General features: G+C 39.9%; 2 protein-coding genes across 3 annotated transcripts; one reads left to right on the top strand and one right to left on the bottom strand.

Annotated features, from left to right (window-relative positions):
• Window positions 1–244: 244 nt before the first annotated feature.
• On the top strand, window positions 245–4,147 carry FIG4 (polyphosphoinositide phosphatase FIG4). The gene is made up of 4 exons (XM_064679385.1): window positions 245–406; window positions 462–1,229; window positions 1,287–2,145; window positions 2,202–4,147. The coding sequence occupies exons 1-4, from the start codon at window positions 326–328 to the stop codon at window positions 3,152–3,154; spliced, it is 2,661 nt and encodes an 886-aa protein (XP_064535455.1). The 5' UTR covers window positions 245–325; the 3' UTR covers window positions 3,155–4,147.
• On the bottom strand, window positions 4,092–18,108 carry ine (inebriated). 2 transcript variants are annotated; one of them, XM_064679383.1, is made up of 10 exons: window positions 17,952–18,108; window positions 14,315–15,389; window positions 13,967–14,255; window positions 10,207–10,385; window positions 9,485–9,619; window positions 5,944–6,073; window positions 5,795–5,887; window positions 4,783–5,734; window positions 4,545–4,721; window positions 4,092–4,487 (listed from the first exon to the last, which is right to left on the bottom strand). In XM_064679383.1, the coding sequence occupies exons 2-10, from the start codon at window positions 14,997–14,999 to the stop codon at window positions 4,203–4,205; spliced, it is 2,925 nt and encodes a 974-aa protein (XP_064535453.1). In that variant the 5' UTR covers window positions 15,000–15,389; window positions 17,952–18,108; the 3' UTR covers window positions 4,092–4,202. The 2 variants fall into 2 exon arrangements, with proteins under 2 accessions (XP_064535453.1, XP_064535454.1); XM_064679384.1 differs by lacking the exons at window positions 13,967–14,255; window positions 14,315–15,389; window positions 17,952–18,108 and adding an exon at window positions 12,896–13,121.
• Window positions 18,109–18,270: the final 162 nt, after the last annotated feature.

Raw genomic sequence — 18,270 nt, 5'->3', positions numbered from 1 at the left:
AAAAGGAAAAACTTTTGTCAGCTGTATGATGCATTTGAAATCTTTGGCAGCTCTGGCTTCAGAGTGCAATGGACGGTATTTAAATACCGACACGCACAACCAAAAAGGTATCGGTACTTTGATTGACTGCCATGTTTTGGCGCCATTGTAAAAAATTTGGGAAATTAAAGCTAGAAATTCGTTTTTTCATTATTATGTTATATCATTAGTGCATAAATTAATTCCCGTGACTTGTTATTAGTGCTATAATTTATTTTCGGTATCGATAGTTTGATGTTTCGATAACTTTTCATTTTAGTAGAGGCTGCGACGACTTTGCGCTGAAATGAATAATGATAATCCAAATATAATATTTAATCCACTAATTAGTTCCATACAAAAAGTGGTACTTTATGAAACACGATCGGTAAGTTGTTCGCACTCAACAAAACACACCAATTCTATTGTTTTCGTCCTTTCAGCGCTTGTACTTGGTGGGCAGCAACAACCGCGAGACCAGATTTCGCTTGCTCACCATCGATCGGCTGGCGCTTAATCGCTTGATCATCGAGGAGAATGCGAACGAGCTGAATAGTTTGGAGATTCGCAGGTTTGTGTCCTCCTTAACGGGATCGCCAAAAATAACCTCCGCCTACGGAGTATTGGGCTTCGTGCGTTTCCTGGAGGGGTATTACCTTATACTGGTAACCAAGAGAAAATGCTGCGCCCATATTGGCATGCATCTGGTGTATACCATCAAAGATACCGTGATGGTGCGTGTCAACGAGGTGACCTCACAGCGACCTCCGCATCCGCATGAGGAGCGCTACAAGAGGATGTTCCAAAATATTGATCTACGCAGCAACTTTTACTTTTCCTACTCGTATGACTTGACTCGCACGCTGCAGTACAATGAGTCGGCGCCACGATATGTGGGTGCCAAGGTGAATCTAGAGCGCGATGAGCCGCTGCCCGATTGGAATAAGCTTACCAACAATGTTGCGCAGGCGCACGAGCGTGTCGACTATGCCTTTCGCAGCGATTCACGCAAGCGTTTTGTGTGGAACGCTTATCTACTAAAGCCTATGGAGGTCATAATGCTTAAGGACTGGCTGTTGGAGGTCACACATGGCTATGTGAGCCAATCGTGCATCAGCATATTTGGCAGACATGTGAATGTTTGTCTAATAGCGCGTCGGAGCACGCGCTTTGCTGGCACGCGTTTTCTCAAACGAGGCGCCAATTTTCGGGTTTGTTTCCTGATTAATTATAGATATACAGTAAAAACAAATATTCCTATCTTGTAGGGCGACGTAGCTAATGAAGTCGAAACGGAACAGATTGTAAGCGACGGGCAGCGCCTATGCGCTTTCACGCAAATGCGTGGTTCGATACCATCGCATTGGTCCCAGGATATTAGCAAGATGGTGCCAAAGCCGCCCATACAGCTAGACATATGTGATCCCTATGCTCAAACACCGTCACGGCATTTCGAACGCCTTCTATTTCACTATGGTGCCCCGCTAATTATGCTGAATTTGGTAAAGAAGCGGGAGCGACGGAAACACGAGTCCATAATTTCCAAGGAACTGCAAAACAGCATTAAATATCTTAATCAGTTCTTGCCGCCGCAGCATCGCATGAAGCACATTCACTTTGACATGGCACGTCAGAGCCGTCTCAGCGGGGGCAATGTCATGGAACAACTGGCGGTGCACGCGGCGAGTATTATACAGATGACGGGCATGTTTTATAAGGCTCATCGGGGCAGTGAGCTCAGCTTCCAGACGGGCATTGTGCGTACAAATTGCGTGGACTGCTTGGATCGCACCAACTCAGCGCAGTTTGCTATTGGAAAATGCGCACTGGGGCATCAGTTAGAGCGGCTGGGTTTTGTAAAATCAGCCAAACTGGAGTTTGACTCGGATTGTGTGACCATGCTGGAGCATCTGTACGAGGAGCACGGTGATACTTTGGCTCTGCAGTATGGCGGATCACAGCTAGTGCACCGCATTAAGACCTATCGTAAGACGGCCGCCTGGGCCTCTCAGGGTAACGACGTTATGCAGACGCTGAGCCGCTACTACAGCAATACATTCAGCGACACGGAGAAGCAACAGAGCATTAATTTGTTTCTGGGCCTCTACAAGCCGAGTTTCACCAAGTGTAAGAAACAAAACCGCCTTATTCTAATATTTTACTTAAAAGCTTTATTTTTGCAGTAAACCAACCAATTTGGGAGCTTCAAACGGATTACGATATGCATAATGCCTTTGTGCCGAGCACTTCGATCGCTCCTATTACGGATTGGGTGCGGCACAAGGTGCGTGAGTGCTTACCCTTTCCCTGCGCCGACACCAACAAGCTAGTCAAGGAGCTGTTTCGTGTGCATAGCAATGGATTAGAGATGATTGATGCCTTTTCGAATTACCACCAATCCTTTAAGTGGACGGACTTGAGCGAGCACATTGAATTTGAGATCAGCCAACTCGCCACCCGATATATGCCCACATTCCGCACTAACTACAGTCCCTTCCAGCGTCAGATACAGCCATCGCGTAAGGGACGACAAAATCCATCGATGACTGGCCAAAGTTCTACCGGTTCGACCAACAGCAACTCCTCTAGTTCCAGCGAGGGCGAGGGCAGCTCCAGCGATGAGGAACTTAGTGCCAGCTTTGCAGAAAAAGAGTCGAACCAAACGGAAACAGCCGAACCGGTCCCTTTTAGGCTGGCTTCCATGCTACCTCCCATGGAAGAGGTATATGGCTGCACCATCAGTCCGCCATCCAAACAGAGCATGGCTATTTACAAGAAGTACGTTCAAATGGGCAAACTATCTAGCGGTGGCGCACAGCCGGGCCAAACGGCTGTAGCTCAACGCGAACAAGAGCAGGCCCAGATGATGCGTGGCATCACACTACGTCCATTAGGTGATTACGGCACAGATTCTTATCTGAGGGTGTGGCCGCCAACAGTACCTGCTAAAAGTCTCCTCGTTTATGCGGAATACTGCAAAACGCCACGAAACTTTAATGCGGTGCCTAAATTTGAAGAAAGTGATTTATTATATAGTTATTTTCAAAAGCTTGAAAATACCCAGGGAAACTTAACGGGTGATGCTTCAATATTGATGAAGGCTAAAATCGTTGACAGGGCAATTAAAGTCGTATAAAAATCGTTTATGGGCCGTTAAGGCTGTTCAAATTCATCATAGGAGTTGGGGTGAGTACAAAACAATTATTGGCTGTTTACCATATACAACAAGAGTATATTATTTTGTCTTTCTGTATTTATACTCGTTCACAGAGTGAATGGGAAAATTGTTTTTAATTTTTATTATCAGTTTGCCTTTCTGTTTTTATACTCGTGCACCAAGTGCAAAGAGAAGTATATTGATTTTGGGCAATGCCTGAAATTTGAAAAAGATTTTATTTTTAAATATATTATTTTGGCTGTTTATATTATAATTTGGTGCCATAGAGGCAAGAGTTTAGGTTGTCTTTCTGTTATACTCGTTCACAGAGTGCATAAAATTAGTATATTGGTTTTGTGCGATATCACCTTTTTGAAGTTAGACTTAAATTTGAATTATATATGTTCATGTATTCCATCGTCAGAAAAGTATTAAGATTATATGGGGCGTGGCAAATCGAAAAAGTCAGTATCTTTCTTCTAGATCAACTAAATTTAGACAGAGGACTACAATTGAACTCCCCCAACTATCGACAACAATATAAAAATAGTTTGTATGTCTGCGTTTTAGATCTTGCATTGAACAGAGTATTGTGTAGTCGGGAAATTTAGTACCGATATTTTTGTTTTGACTTGGTATCTTGATGTATGGCATGGTATTACAACTGGTCTAAGGCAAAAACCATTAAATATTGAACTATGATCCAGTAAAATAACAAAGTGTCAATAAATTATTGTGTAAAGTACTCAAACAGGTATTCAAAGTTTCGTCTAAGCTATCATTTAAAGCTTTAAGTAGCTTTATTGTATTTAAACAATACATTCAAGCTATGCGGAAAATTATGAACAAACAACTTTCGTTCGGTTTTAAGTTATCCACGGTCATAAATAACGTTAAGTTAATAATTCCATATAAATTTAATTAATATTATTGCATTTATTGAAAATTAAAACAAATTATGTATTAAAAATACTCAGAGAAATTGCTAACAATTGAACAGGAAAAGATACCTCCACGTTTGACAGGACTACTTGACACTGTGCTGGTCTGTCGTTGGAAGCGTTGCTTGCTCCTCCTTGGATTGATACGTGTATTCAGTGTGAACGCCATGGGGCGCTGTATTGGATGCATGCATTGCATTGTAACCCGGCTGGCCTTGATGCATCATGCTTGGCTTTGTTGCTGGTTTGTAGATGTTGCCCAATTCCTGAGCCAACATATATTGCTCCTGCTCAGGATAGTCGTGTTCGCAGTGATGCTCGCCACAAATCTTACACTCGTAAATATTGGGACGCAGTGTAACTTTAATGCGCTGTAAACGTGGCACATATTGTTTAAATCGATTAAGGCTAAATTTATGGAGGCTCACCTCCCAGAAGTTGTCTCCGCTGGCACGCATAAAGTTGATGAGTGCATAGCCTGGTATGCAGATAAGTGAAAATGAGGCAAACATCCAGCCAATGCCGTAGGCCCAGTCCGGATAGGTGTAGCGTCCATTGTGATACGTGGGCTCCTTGTAGTTAATTAAACTCAGTACCCAAATAGCCTGGAATACACACACAATTACATATTACTTCATATTTCGACATATCCCATTTTACACTTACAAAGAGTAAACAGGGTCCCAGTACCAGCCAGCAGGACCTCAAATATAACGACGGCGCCTTGCCGGTCATTTGCTTAACATTCTTTGAGAGTCGCCCGGTGCCGTAGAACCAGGCTATGGCAATCATCTGGCAGAAGGCCAGAAACATAATCGTCACGGAAGCAGCATAATGATCCATTAGCTGGAAATAGTAGATGCCGCCCTGTATGATGTTTGGCAATCCAAAGAGGCATGAAATAACGCAGACAAAGAGCACCACAATCTCATGGTAGCCCAGATGCCGTCTGATCCAGCGCGGAAAGCCATCCTGAATGGATGTGACCACCACCTCGACTATGGCAAACTGTGAATTGAGGCCCAGACACAGCAACATGAAGAAGAACATGACTGCCCACAGCTGGGCATACGGCATCTTGGCCATGGCCTGCGGATACACCACAAATATCATGCCCGGCCCATCGCCGATGACATCGCGCACATTGGTATTCTGCTCCAGTGCAAGGTTGCCCAGCGTGGAGAAGGCAAATATGCCCACCAGTAAACTGGTTACCATATTCACTAGACTCACTGAAATTGTATCTCGCAGTATGTTATTGTTGTACTTGTTGTAGCTGGCGAAGGAGATCATAGAACCAAACGTAATGCCCAGTGAATTAAAGTTCTGTGAGGCAGCATTGATCCACACGTTCGCATTCTTCAGCTCGGACCAATTGGGCCGGAAAAAGAAGCGCAAACCCTCGTCAGCGCCCTCTAGCGTGACCGCCCGAAACATGAGGATGATGATGAGTACAAAGGGAAATGTGGCCGTAAAGTAGCGCACCTTGGCCGATGACTTTATGGATTTCCAGGTGGCAAAGTACACCATTAGCCAGGCACATACGAGGCAGGCAAATAGCTCCCAGCGCATCATACCTGGATACTCCAAGCCAGCGCTAATCTGTAGCACTTTATTTCTGAAAAGAGGAAATATGATATGACATTTAAGCACTTGGTCGAATTCATTTAGAGCATACTCAAAGAACTCCTCGGAGGGTGTCCGAGATGTGTTGGGCGCAGTGTAATTTACCTCCTTGCGCTGTGGCACCCAACAGTCGGGAGTGTTCCATCTATCACAAAATAATATATTGATGTTATTTCCTCGAATGCTGTTTTGCATATTCACCTGTTGCTGCAGTCAATCCACGGCATTTCCGTTTTGAACGATGTGAAAAAGTAGTAAATTGAATAACCTATTATGACGCTATAGTAGGTGGACATGAGAAACGAGACAACTACACTGGCCAGTCCAGCTCCTTCAAAGAAAAATAGCCACAACATTTAATTATGTATTTATTATGCATTCTTAAATATGTTCTAATGATGGGTTTTCAGAACAAATCTACTCAATCTGCCTGATACTTAAATGTATGACTATTTGAGTCTTAAACTCAAACTCACCTTTGCCTTATACTCACAAATAACTTTGCTTTTATGATTCTAGTCAGTTAAATGAACATTTCACTTCTTATTTATGTATCTGACTAAAAGACTAAAAGAGTTCTTTAATAAAACTATTTTCTAGTTTTTTTTCTGATATAATTAAAGTTGTATGAAAATACGTAAGATCGCGAATCTTTGACAGCTAAAATCAAACTTCAATCTTGTTAAAAATAAGTTTGGTTTTGTTTTGAATTCGGTCCCTTTCTCGTTTTGGAACCATTTAGAGATTTAGAAAATTCAGTTCTTATTTCTTTTTAGTTGTAGCTCCTCCGAAATTGGTTTGGAACACTTTTAAATCAGGTTTAAAGATAGGACGTTAACATTCATGGTACAATTTATAAGAATTCTTCGACCTTTTTAAAGTTTCCATACTTTGATCAAATAAATTTGTTAAACTAAGAAATACTACACGTTTGTCAAAACTGTACCGAGAGAAGTAAAAAATATTCCGCTTTTTTTTTGCTTTACAAATTTAGTTAACTGAATAACGTTTTTAAATTTTGAGCAACTAACGGCTTGTCGGTTAAAGAGTTGTCTTAGTGCCAGGCTACTCTACCTCGATATTCCGTTTCCAATCCTAAGCTAGATTATATTGTTCTTTGAGAGCTATTTGTAGGTTGGGTTATTGTATAGTTTATAAGTTAGCTACGCATTAAAATAATACAATGATTAATGGCGGTATCACTGCCTTTTTTATAGGGCGTACAACTATAATAGGTTATACAATTATATTCCGTTTAAGGATCTGTCGCAAAAATGCGGGTAGAGTTTATCAGGTCGGTTGTAATTTAGACCGGTTCGTTTGAATCACATGTCTAGACTTGTACTCATCTGCATAATTTTAATTGGCCGCGTGCCGTTGAGGCCAATTAAAGCCATTTGCTTGGATCTTGGCTTAAAATTGTCTATTAATATTTATTAGTTCGCTTCTGGTTGCAGCATTAACGTTTGGGCGTGGGCGTGCCAAGGCTGTTCTATTGGCAAAATATTGTAAACATTTAAACGCTTTGCAAATATGTCAAAGTAATGTTGTTTTTTTAAGATTTATGACTGCGGCCTTTGACTGCTTTAGTATGTAGGCGGCGGTGAGGGTGGGGAAGAGAGAACGCTTTCTGGGTCTCACGATCACTCGTGAGACGCGTACGTAAATCGCTCAAAACATTTCCGTTTCGGTTCTCAGTTGCATTTCGCGTTTTCACGCTATCCCCAGAAAAATGATACTAACTAATTAGCAAGTGCCGCTGCTCGTATGAATATGTATTTGAGCTTTTTCGCTGTAACTTGATCCAATTTTTTCAAGACAAGTGCAAGGTTTTCGTATACCCAGCATTTGTTAAAATGAGTCAAAAGGGTTTCATAAAATAGCGGGGCTATTTCTGGATTTTGATTATACAGCCTAAAAGTAGGCCAGAAAATCCGATACTATTTATAAGTTCGTTTGAAACCTTTAGAAAAGATATACGCATATACTGTTTGTTAAAATAATATTATTAGTGAATGTTTTATATAAAAAAGTAGTAACCAGTGTGTAACACTTTCTCGTGGATACAGGGTATCTTTGAATCGACCACCGTGAAGTCAAGTATCTACTGACTTTGGGTTAGTTTTCGGCGGCTTTGTGTCTTTTTGTAAACTGAAACTACAACGCGCTGCTAACAAACTATTTACCCGGTATACTAATTATGTGTATTCCGACATTGGCAATGAACTTTGGCAAGCAGCGCCTATGTTTGCCTGTCATGGATCCGTAGCCAACCCTCATTTGGAGTTATGCATTGTTCTCACTATATTCATATATCGTATTCATATATTTTTTTTTTTAATTTCTAATTCACTGGGCGGAAAGAACATTTCTAAAATTAGTTTCTCTAAGCGTGTCACTGTGACGCATTCGCACTTAACTATAAAGCGTGTAAATATCTCAAAAAAATGACGCAATAAGACTACGATCTAAATTATGAATTTGTAAATTATTAAATGGGCACAACTCGTCGTTTGTGTGTGTGTGTGTTTGTCTTCTCAAAACTTTGAGAGATCACCACAAAGGGACAGTCAGTCGACGTCTGTGACAAAGATTAGCCATACGTAAGATTTTGCAATCAAAACAAATATAGCTCTTTGCAGCAGAATTAAAGTTTTTGGTACTGATTTTGATGAACTTTTTTTTGATAGATTTTGGGCCCCTAAAATAATAAAATTTTTATAAAATTTTTTCATATACGAGCATTTTTTTGACATTTCTCCTAATAACCTATTTATTTACCCCAAATATGCCAAAATAAATTTTTAATACAGTTTTCGGCACTATTTTAGAAGATTAAATTCTGTTGAAGACGTTTGCAGATATGTGAGCTCGTGAATGCTGCATTTAGGGCTTCAAAACTATCACCAAAATCAGTATCGTTAAATTTAATTCTGTTGAATAGGGTAATTAAGGCGTAAACATATAAACAACGTTATTTCGGCTGACTACATTTCTTTTAAATACTATTTTAATAAGTATGTTTTATTATATAAACTCTTTTTATACCCTTAAAGAGAAGATTATAATTTTACCATAAATTATGTAGTAGCCAGAGAAAGACATCTCCAACCCCATAAAGTATACACATTATTGAACAATATCAGCAGAAAAGTCGATATAGCCATATATGCCCATCTCTTTCTATGTTTATCAGTTTTAAAGCTGTCGTGTTTCTGTTTCAGGAAATACATATAGCTACTTTAGTAACGATCGGTCGATTAATTTTTTGTTTTTCACGATATCGTGACTAGTTTCACTATGACCCTTACATGTACATATTTATCCGCAATATTTGATCAACATCAGTCGACTATATAATAATGTTTACGAGAAAAATCGTGTCGAAAAGTGCGACAGGATAGTTTATGGTGCTACTTTCTAAACGTATTTAACTCACATCCATCATTTCAATTCAAACAAGAATGAATTTATATCTTCCGGGTTTCGATCACTAAATACTCTTGCAGACATATAACAAAGCACGAAACCATATTCAAGCCTTAGCCGCAAACGACTGATTGTTTGGTGGTAGTTTTATGTTTAAACATTATTGCTTAAATGTTATTGGCCAATTTGGTAGTTTTTACTTTCAAACTTTCAAGATGGTTTAAAACGGAGGGGAAATTTTGACATCAGACTGACATCACTAAAAAACTGCAAAGCTCTTATGGCTTTATCTTATACTAAGTTTGGAACTTACCCTTAAATAAAGGACATAGCTGGCCCAGTGCTCCGATGGGACCTCGGCCCGTGTATTGGCCCACAGATAACTCCATAAACAGCAAGGGTATGCTGCATATGAAGAGTATTATGCAATAAGGTACCAAAAACACACCTGCAGTTGACGATAGAGTAATCAAGGAAAAGAAATTAGACTTAAGATACTCTAAATGGGAACAGCTAAATAAACAAATTAAATTAATTATAAATATTTGAGATCAACAATTGCAAATTGTATAAGACAAACAGTCACATATTCTCCAGTTGCCAGTTGGCTTGCTCATTATACTTATGTGTAATGTAAATGGGGCCTCTGGCTTCTGAGAGTGAGAGCGTGTAAATGAAGATGGACGTAGGCCGCCAAGTGGCTTGCGTGTTTCGTACTGGAGGGGGGCTGTGGGGGACTGTCGGACAGTCGAGATACTGTACAGATGACAGTGACCGCTTTATTTTCGTCGGGTTTTCATACTTTTGCGCTGAGCTTGAACAAATTTTAAATTATGACTTTGTAGCGCTTACAGCGGAAATGTCGCATAAAGCACAAAATTTAAAAAAATAAAAATTCCTTTCTAGAACAAAGCCACACGTCGAACGTCGCGTTGAAAGTTGTCGCATGGAATCAAAGTATTTGCCGTAATGCTCCACACGCCCTTGTGACTTCCGTTAAGATTTGATTGGACCTTTTAGGGGAATTTCACTTACCGCCGCCGCTTTTGTAGCACATGTAGGGAAAACGCCAGACATTGCCCAGGCCCACCGAATAGCCGATGCAAGCCAAGACAAACTGCATTTTGTTGGCCCAATGCTGTTGGCGCGGCTTCAAATGGGCCGCCTCGTCGGACATATCCATGAAGCTGTCATCGTCATCGATGCCCAGCGGCCTGCAAATACAAAGCATACACATAGTTTATACATAGGCATATCAAGAGGTGCTTTTCGCTTTTCATAGTCATTTGCATTTTAGTCAGCGAGCCGCATCTAATTGCTGTCAACACTCGCCCAATGCACGAGATGGCATTGTCTGGCCCGGCACCAAGCGGAACCCCAGACAGTATAGTCGCACTGATTACATGACCATCGCCACGACACGACCCCATCCAACATTTCTGGTGCGTCAAATAGTTTAATTGTAGTAATCACATGCCAAATGCAACAATAGCTCTGACCGAGGTGCCAAATGCCAGTTCATTGTTAGTGGTATGATTAGAGATTATGGGGGTGTTTGTTTATATTGGGGGACGGCTGGTTTGATGAGGTGTAAGGTTGTGCAAATTAAGTTTTATGAATTATGTAAACTGCAAAGAATAATAAAAGTGCTAAAGATACTTAGTTGACCGCAGTTAAACATTTCATTGTAACATTGCTTTGCATAGACGAAAATAATAATAGTTTCTTGAATTTAATGCATTATGCAAACCGTAAAAATAAGTAAGCAAGTAAGCAAGATGATAGTGCTAAATAACAGGTTTATGAAGTCAAACTAATTCGTTGCTAATTCGACTGTGAATGCTTATTCTGTGTGTTTTAAGCCGTAATGCTTTGGGGTGTTTCAAACTATCGCATGTTTATAAAATAAATTTTCCTACGAAGTATACGTATTTATGGTTAAATAACCAATCAATTCAAACATTTTGTTTATATTCACAAGAATCGACTCGACAGATATTTGCAAAATTCAAAGAAAAATAAAACAAGAATAAATAATTCTGTGGACACATGAATGAAAAGGGTTAATTTCCGACTTGATAATCCTTTGCAGATATTTAAGGAAAATTGGGATGCTCGTTATTGCTGAGTTTGGTCAAGACAGCTTTAGAAACAGCAAAATGTACATAATAAAACCTATCTTTCTCCTATTATTCCCATAGAGCTAGAAACTCCGTATCTCGTAAAATGTTTCACATATTTAAGGAGTATGCTAAACAAGTAAATACCAATTTTATTTATCTTGAAAAAAAAATTTTAGTCCATACTTGATCCGATTATATTTCGACATATATACTGCCTGTAACTAGAGGAAGGGCCTACAAAGAGATTCTTTAAAATAGGTTTTAAAATTGAGAGACATGACATTGGAACTGACAACCGGGCATAGCTTTATCGACTTGGCTGTTGATAGTGAGTAAGAATATATATATATTCCTTTACCTGGGTATAAAAATGAAGACATATAAAGAGATAAAATTGTATAAGTAATCCTAGAAATATATTCATCAAAACAACCGTGCCCATGTAGCCATATCTCCTCGTCCGCTTTTTTGCTTCTATGCAAACTTATCTCTTCATTTTTTTTAAAGCTATCTTTAAGAAAATATAAATAGAATTGCTTTTTTGCTGTTCGCAGTACATTTTTTGTTATAGTTTTTCAGATCGGACCATTTTCTGTCACACACATTTTTTGTCAAAGGCAATAATTCATTTCACAATGTTCCATCCATACAGCAAAATCTTATGTTTTGTAAAAAATATAACAATGTTAAAATTATTTGATATATTAAACTTTAAGTTTAACCAGTAAAACAAGTGAGACTACTCTAGACCGGAGTGTTCGACTAGGAGATTCTCTTAACCCATTACAAACCTTCCTGCTTTTTTATGTACACAAAAACTCGCTGACGATGCGTCTGTGCTTCTGCCCTTTTTCCCATATTCAGTCTTTTGTGCCAACGCACATTTCAATGCATACATATGGCATGCAAATTTTATAAATAGCCGACAAAAATCACCGATCTATCCAAAAATGCATTTTGGGGAATGGTGGGAGGTATTTAAAAAGTGAAATATTTGGACCCTATGTAGATAATACGAAAGTCAACACATCAAATAAGAGTTCTCTAGTTCTTGTATGTCCATAAAACAGGATTTCCATATCGATATTGAGCGATTTCGTGAAAAACAGATTCGTTCAGGCGCTTTTATAGGTTCCGAGATCAACGCTCATACGGAAAATACGATCGGATAGACAGACGGATATAGCTAGATCCGATCAGCTTGTGGTCCCGTGCTCATAAAGAATTTATATACATTTTTTTTTCTCGGAAATGCCGCCTACCGGCTGTTACATACATTTGCACAAAACCATAATTCGCTTTTGCCCATTTTCAATGGGTTTTGGGTACAAAAAATGTCTTTAACACGTGCCGCATTTGCATGATATACAGTGAACATAAATAAATTGTATAAATTATATAGTCAGCACAAGTTTGAACAGGCCACTTATCCATTAAATAAACGTTAATATTCAATCAGCGGCATTTCGCTAATGACCACAACAAACACGACAATCATAATGGGCCATCAAAATTCGAATTGAAAGCTATTAGTTTGGCACTTGGTCAAAATGAAATGGCACGATTTATTGGTTACATAAGAACGATGGCGCTGGGCTTACACTTTGGCCACGCGATTGAAGCGAAAAAAGGACTGCTCCGAGTGCCTTGAGGACTGCGCATCCGGATCGTTGCGATAGGGCATCTCGCTGAATTATTATAATGTACTCTCAGGATATAGGCGACTATATGCGAGCTAATAATTTAAGCTTGTTACACGTTATCCATGCGTCCATTGATGATTTGCACTTTGGTAAGGATTCGTTTCAATTCGGATCTGTGAAACAACTGCACCGATCGTAGGTCGCTGCTTTACTGACTACTGTCTGGCGCTTCGAGCTTGGGACTAATCTTGCGAATCGAACTGTTTGAGCACTGCGATAGGCGTAAATTGTAACAGTCAATAGTTATACTTGGCTACTTATGTAGATCTATTGATCTCGTTAAGGAGCATTGCTTAAAAATAGCTGCGATCGGTCCCAACTTATTCACGTTTCATGTCAAAGGCATCATGTGCCCCACGCCCAGATGGTGTTAAAATTTTATGTTTACCAACACGTAAATATGTGTGCGTGTGCGTGTGTGTGTGTGGTTGGGTCTGATAACATTTGCCTTTTATGCTCCGGCGTCAAATGGTGCCAAAATTTGCGATGAATATTTAAGCGTTTTATGAGGGTGTCAAATGGCTTGTCAAGGGGCGCGCTTTTGAAATGCTAATGGAGAGAGGAATAGAAATTGTATGAAGCGATGTGTGCTTTAATGATTTAAATAGACTAGAAACTGGAAGGTCTAGTATTAAGGAATATATCTTTTATTGAGCACAAAGCTGATGACTAAGCTAGCTTTATTATCTGCCTTATGGGGAAACCCTATTTTATTTTGTAATGAACCGAACATTTAACTAAGCCAGTTGTCCAACAAACAGCCGAACAGAAACTCAAACTCATTAATTTCGGAATGTAGGAAAATCAGAGCCACGGTACAACTAGAACCCCAACCGTTGGATTAATTAAATATTTTATCGTTTAATGCAAGTTTCGAAAATGTATATAGTGTGGAAGCCAACCTAAGGGCAGGGAGTTAGTATGGGTTTTCCAATCTGACCAACCTGTTATCTATATTGTTGAACTTACGGTGGCGTTTGTGGATTGACCATGTCGAACAGCTCGTTAGCTGTAGTCGGCACGCGTCGTATGACCAGCTTGCGTCCGTCGGTGGAGCCAATGCCAATTGAGGCCAGCGAACGCACCGATGTCACATCCGAGTAGATCTGATTGCTGGCCAGGTCGTGAAAGTGGGAGGAACTGCCGCTGAGCGAGGCCTGCGGCTGCATGTAGAGCGGATTGGGTAGCTGCAGTCCGGTTGTTGCGGCCGTGCTGCCGGCGAGATTGTAACTGCTATCGCTTAGGCCGGGCAGGTATGCTGTGGGCGTGGCATACAGAATAATGCCACATAACTATAGCAGCAACAATTCAACTCACCTGACACCACCGAGCGCATGCTGCTGTGATGGCTGCCCAAGCGCGAGCGCAGATCATAGCTGTATGGGGAGACGACCAATGCATCGAGACCAGACATTGTGGTGGTGGTGGTGCTGGTCAGCGATGCGGGCGTGTGGTGGACTACTGGAGCAGGTGCAGCCGCACTCGCACCCGCTGTATCGTAATCGTCAATGGTAAAGGTGACCGTTGATGTGGACGCCGCTGGCTGTTGTTGGAGCGGCTGCAGTTGCAGTTGCTGCTGCAGCTGCGCCGGCTGTATGACATCCGAGTTGGGACGCGACTTGACCGAGGGTTGGCGTGGCGGCTGCTTGTGCATTGCCGCTGCCATTGCCACCAGCGATGTGCTGGAGCTTGTCTGGCGAAAAGGCAGCTGTGGGGCTCCAGCCGTCGAGGTCACCGGCGCACCGGGCGTGGCTGGTATAATAATGTATTTGTGTGGCCGCACGGAAGGGCCGCGAATAAGTCGCGTCTGCTCGTCACCATCGCCGCAGCTCTCTGCACCGCTGTCCGACAACTGACTAAGCCGCAGCGGCGACAAAGTTGTTGCCGTGGTGCGCTTCGGCACGAGATTAAGGGCAGTGGGCGAGGAGGCTGTCTTGGCCAGTGGCTGGTCTTCGCCTTTTGGGGCCTTGGCGCTTGCATCTTGGGCAATTTTATCTGCCATTTTAGTTTAGATTGTGCGGCTTTTGCTGTGTTGCTTGCTCTGCTGCTGAAATTCGTTTTATTTTTGGTTGTTGTTGCTATTGTTGGCTCAATCATAAAATCATGTTTGCCTTATGTGGTTGTTGTGTGCACTTGTTTGTTATGACTGCTGTTGTTGTTGTTGTGGTTGATGCTGCTTTCATATGCGTATTTATCATTTTAATGCTCATAATTTGTAGCCGGTGCCGCGAAACTTGTTGTTGATTAAGAACGTTGTTGTTGTTGTTGTTGTTGCTACGGCTACTGCTGATGCTGCGGTTGTCATATTTTTAAATCACATTAAAGCCTTGAACATCACAATGCCATTATTATTGTTATTATGATTGTTGTTGTGGCTGTGTGCGCGTTGAAGCTTTTAAATCATAATAAAATGAAATTAAGAGAATCCCAAGAGATGATATTTCGTTTTGTTTATTATCATTGTATTTTATATGCTCTATCTAATTTTAAGTGTTCAACCATTTTTGGCGACAACGCTACAAGGGAGATGTCCCCGTTCCCGAAAATTTCTTGATCGGGACGATAACAATCAAAAATGTTGGACTAACTTTCGATAGAACTTTGCCTGCATAAGCGCAATGATCCTGAAGACTATACAATTTAGAGACTTCAGTTTCTATCTCGATAATTCTTGACCTAAAATCGATAAATATGTGTGTTTGCTTTTAAAGAGATTATCCTCTTTGTGCATTCCTTAAAATACATAATTAACTATAAGGTAAATTCTTTATGAACCTATTAAATTTTTCTGATTGATTGAAAACTAAAGACTGCGCTTATTTCTACGGTCGGGGACAGCTTTGTTTTGTATTTTTTTTTGGTAACAACAATTATGACGGAATTCCCTAGAATCCGATTTTTCATTAATCATGCATTGAAATGCCAAATTGTATGTGCTTGTAAAAAATGTAATTATTTTAATGAATATTAAAAAAGTCAAGCTTTTTCAATTATTAATCAAAACTGTTTTTAGATTCCTTGAAAAGCTGCTACCTACATATATTACCTGCTATGCCATACCATTCTTAACCATGTTATTAAAATGTATTTGGATATAAAATATCGTATTTTGTTGGGTCTTTAATTTTTGATAAACGACTGCACAAATTATCACTCATAATTAATTTTGCGCTTTGCTTTGTATCTCATCTCAACAATTAATAAACTTTTCTCATGCTATTTACTTTTGAATTTTTATATAAATAAACAAGCACATGTTCCATTTACCGTGCTTCGTTTTCTTTTTATTTTATCATTGTGACAGAGAGATAAACACTCATATCTGACCGACTCACACTTCAGACACCATCAAAGTCACTCGCAATTCACTTACAAAACTGTATCTTATCGGGTTGTGCTACACTTTAAAGGTTAGCCCCCTCCACATTTCATTGTTAGCTTTCATTTTTTATGGCTGTGAGTGTCTTGCTTATTTTCGGCTGAAACCCCCCTCGCACCGCTCAAAGTTTTCATAGATTCCGGCAGTACGTCATAATGTTTGCGATGATCAATGCCGATGGCGCTATGCTCTAGTGACTCTTTGAGCGGGCGCAAAGGTCATTGAAATGGGTTCAAAATTATTAATTACGCATCTTATAACGACATACTACTACCGACTACAGACAACAAGTAACTTGTATGCATTGCACATGTCATTTTATGCGGCTTCATTGTAATAGAACAGCCCCATTTCCCGACCATGTGATATGTAAATTTCTATACGCTTTTAATGAGCGCGACTTTTAGAGAATTGCGTGAGCTAAGTTATGAAAATTGTGTACCTATTTTAAATTTCGTTAATACAACAAATTTTTATTTTTAACGAATATCGTAAAAAGACAGAAATGCTAGAAAAACAAAATAAAATTGTAACTATGCCAAATAAACGGTTGTTAACACTCGCACAATTTAGTAAAAATTATTTCTAAGGGTATTTTAACTTCGCCACCTTAAAGCGATCGGTTTTCTTTTTGTTTTTATCGAATTGTAAGGTATGATGCATGGGTAAGAAATGCATTCCCAGGTCTTGAGCTCCATATTACCATAAACTTCTGATAAGATTAGTTCAGTTCTAAGGCATTTTATAAGCTGGCAATACCTTTCATATAACGTATTGCATTGAAAACTTTCAAATTATTTATATAAAAATATTAAAAATGCATCTAGTAAAAACATTTTGCGGTTATTATATTCTACATATAAGGATTCTAATTTAATGAAATATTTAATGCTTCATTTTAAGCAAACGACTTTCGCGTTAATGAAACCAGCGTCCATACTTAGCAAATACTCAAGGGAAACGAAAATAAATATAAAATTTGCCATTATACAACGTAACGTGTTTTTCATGTACGCGTTTTGTGTGTTTTCTCAGTTGTTGTTTATCAGCGGCAAACACAAACAATAACAATGAAATATAAAATTTAATTTGTTGAACTTTTAGTTGCACTTTCTGACATTGATTATCCGCGCGAACAGCCAAAAAAATTTCACGTACACAAAAACGACAACAATAATTGTCAGTGTTATAATGACAGCGGTTTTTTAAATCATTTTGTTCGTTTTGTAATATTTTATTAATATAATCAGCAATTTGCATTGATTTGGTGACACTTTATTTGTTCTTTAAATTGAACTTTGTTTGCAGTTGGCCTAATTCACTTTCGCTCATTGCAGTGGTTATCCCTAACAATGGCCCAAGCTCTATTTCAATTTTAATCATAATTCATAATCGTAATAACATAATCAACACTTGGCACGCAATTGCTATATCAATTACACGGAGGCACAGATAACGCTACGTATACGCAATGCGTGGGCGAAAGGCGCCTTTCGCCAAATTGAATAATTTAAATTTTATGCAGTTTTACAAAAACAAGCATTTCTGTGTAAAACATGTTTTTAATGAGCGCACCAAATCCACGATTTATGTTTGCCAGCGTTTCTCCACGTTTCTCCAATCGTCAAGCCGTCGAACTTTAATGCCGCCAGAGCTGTAGGCCGTTTAGCCCCCTGAGAAACGTGCAAGCACGCGCGCTGTCAAATGTCAACTGATCCACGTTTGCGAATATCGTTTACACTTGACGTCGCTTTGGGGCTTTAGAGCTTGGACGCCTGCGGCTCACGGCTTGCTCGACCGCTGCCCCACTCGCTCTCTTTCTCTTTCTCTCTCTCTCTCGTTCGCTCAACCCGGCGTTTAGTCGTTCGTTTCGTGTGAGCATTTGCGGGTTTTA

The sequence above is a fragment of the Drosophila montana genome, unplaced genomic scaffold, assembly GCF_035044405.1.
Source record: "Drosophila montana isolate Dmon_TW-CO22-7 unplaced genomic scaffold, ASM3504440v1 contig_1_1, whole genome shotgun sequence".
NCBI classification, from domain to species: Eukaryota; Metazoa; Arthropoda; class Insecta; order Diptera; family Drosophilidae; genus Drosophila; species Drosophila montana.
The sequence above is the reverse complement of the archived record's forward strand: the minus strand, read 5'-3'. Positions and strand labels throughout refer to the sequence as shown.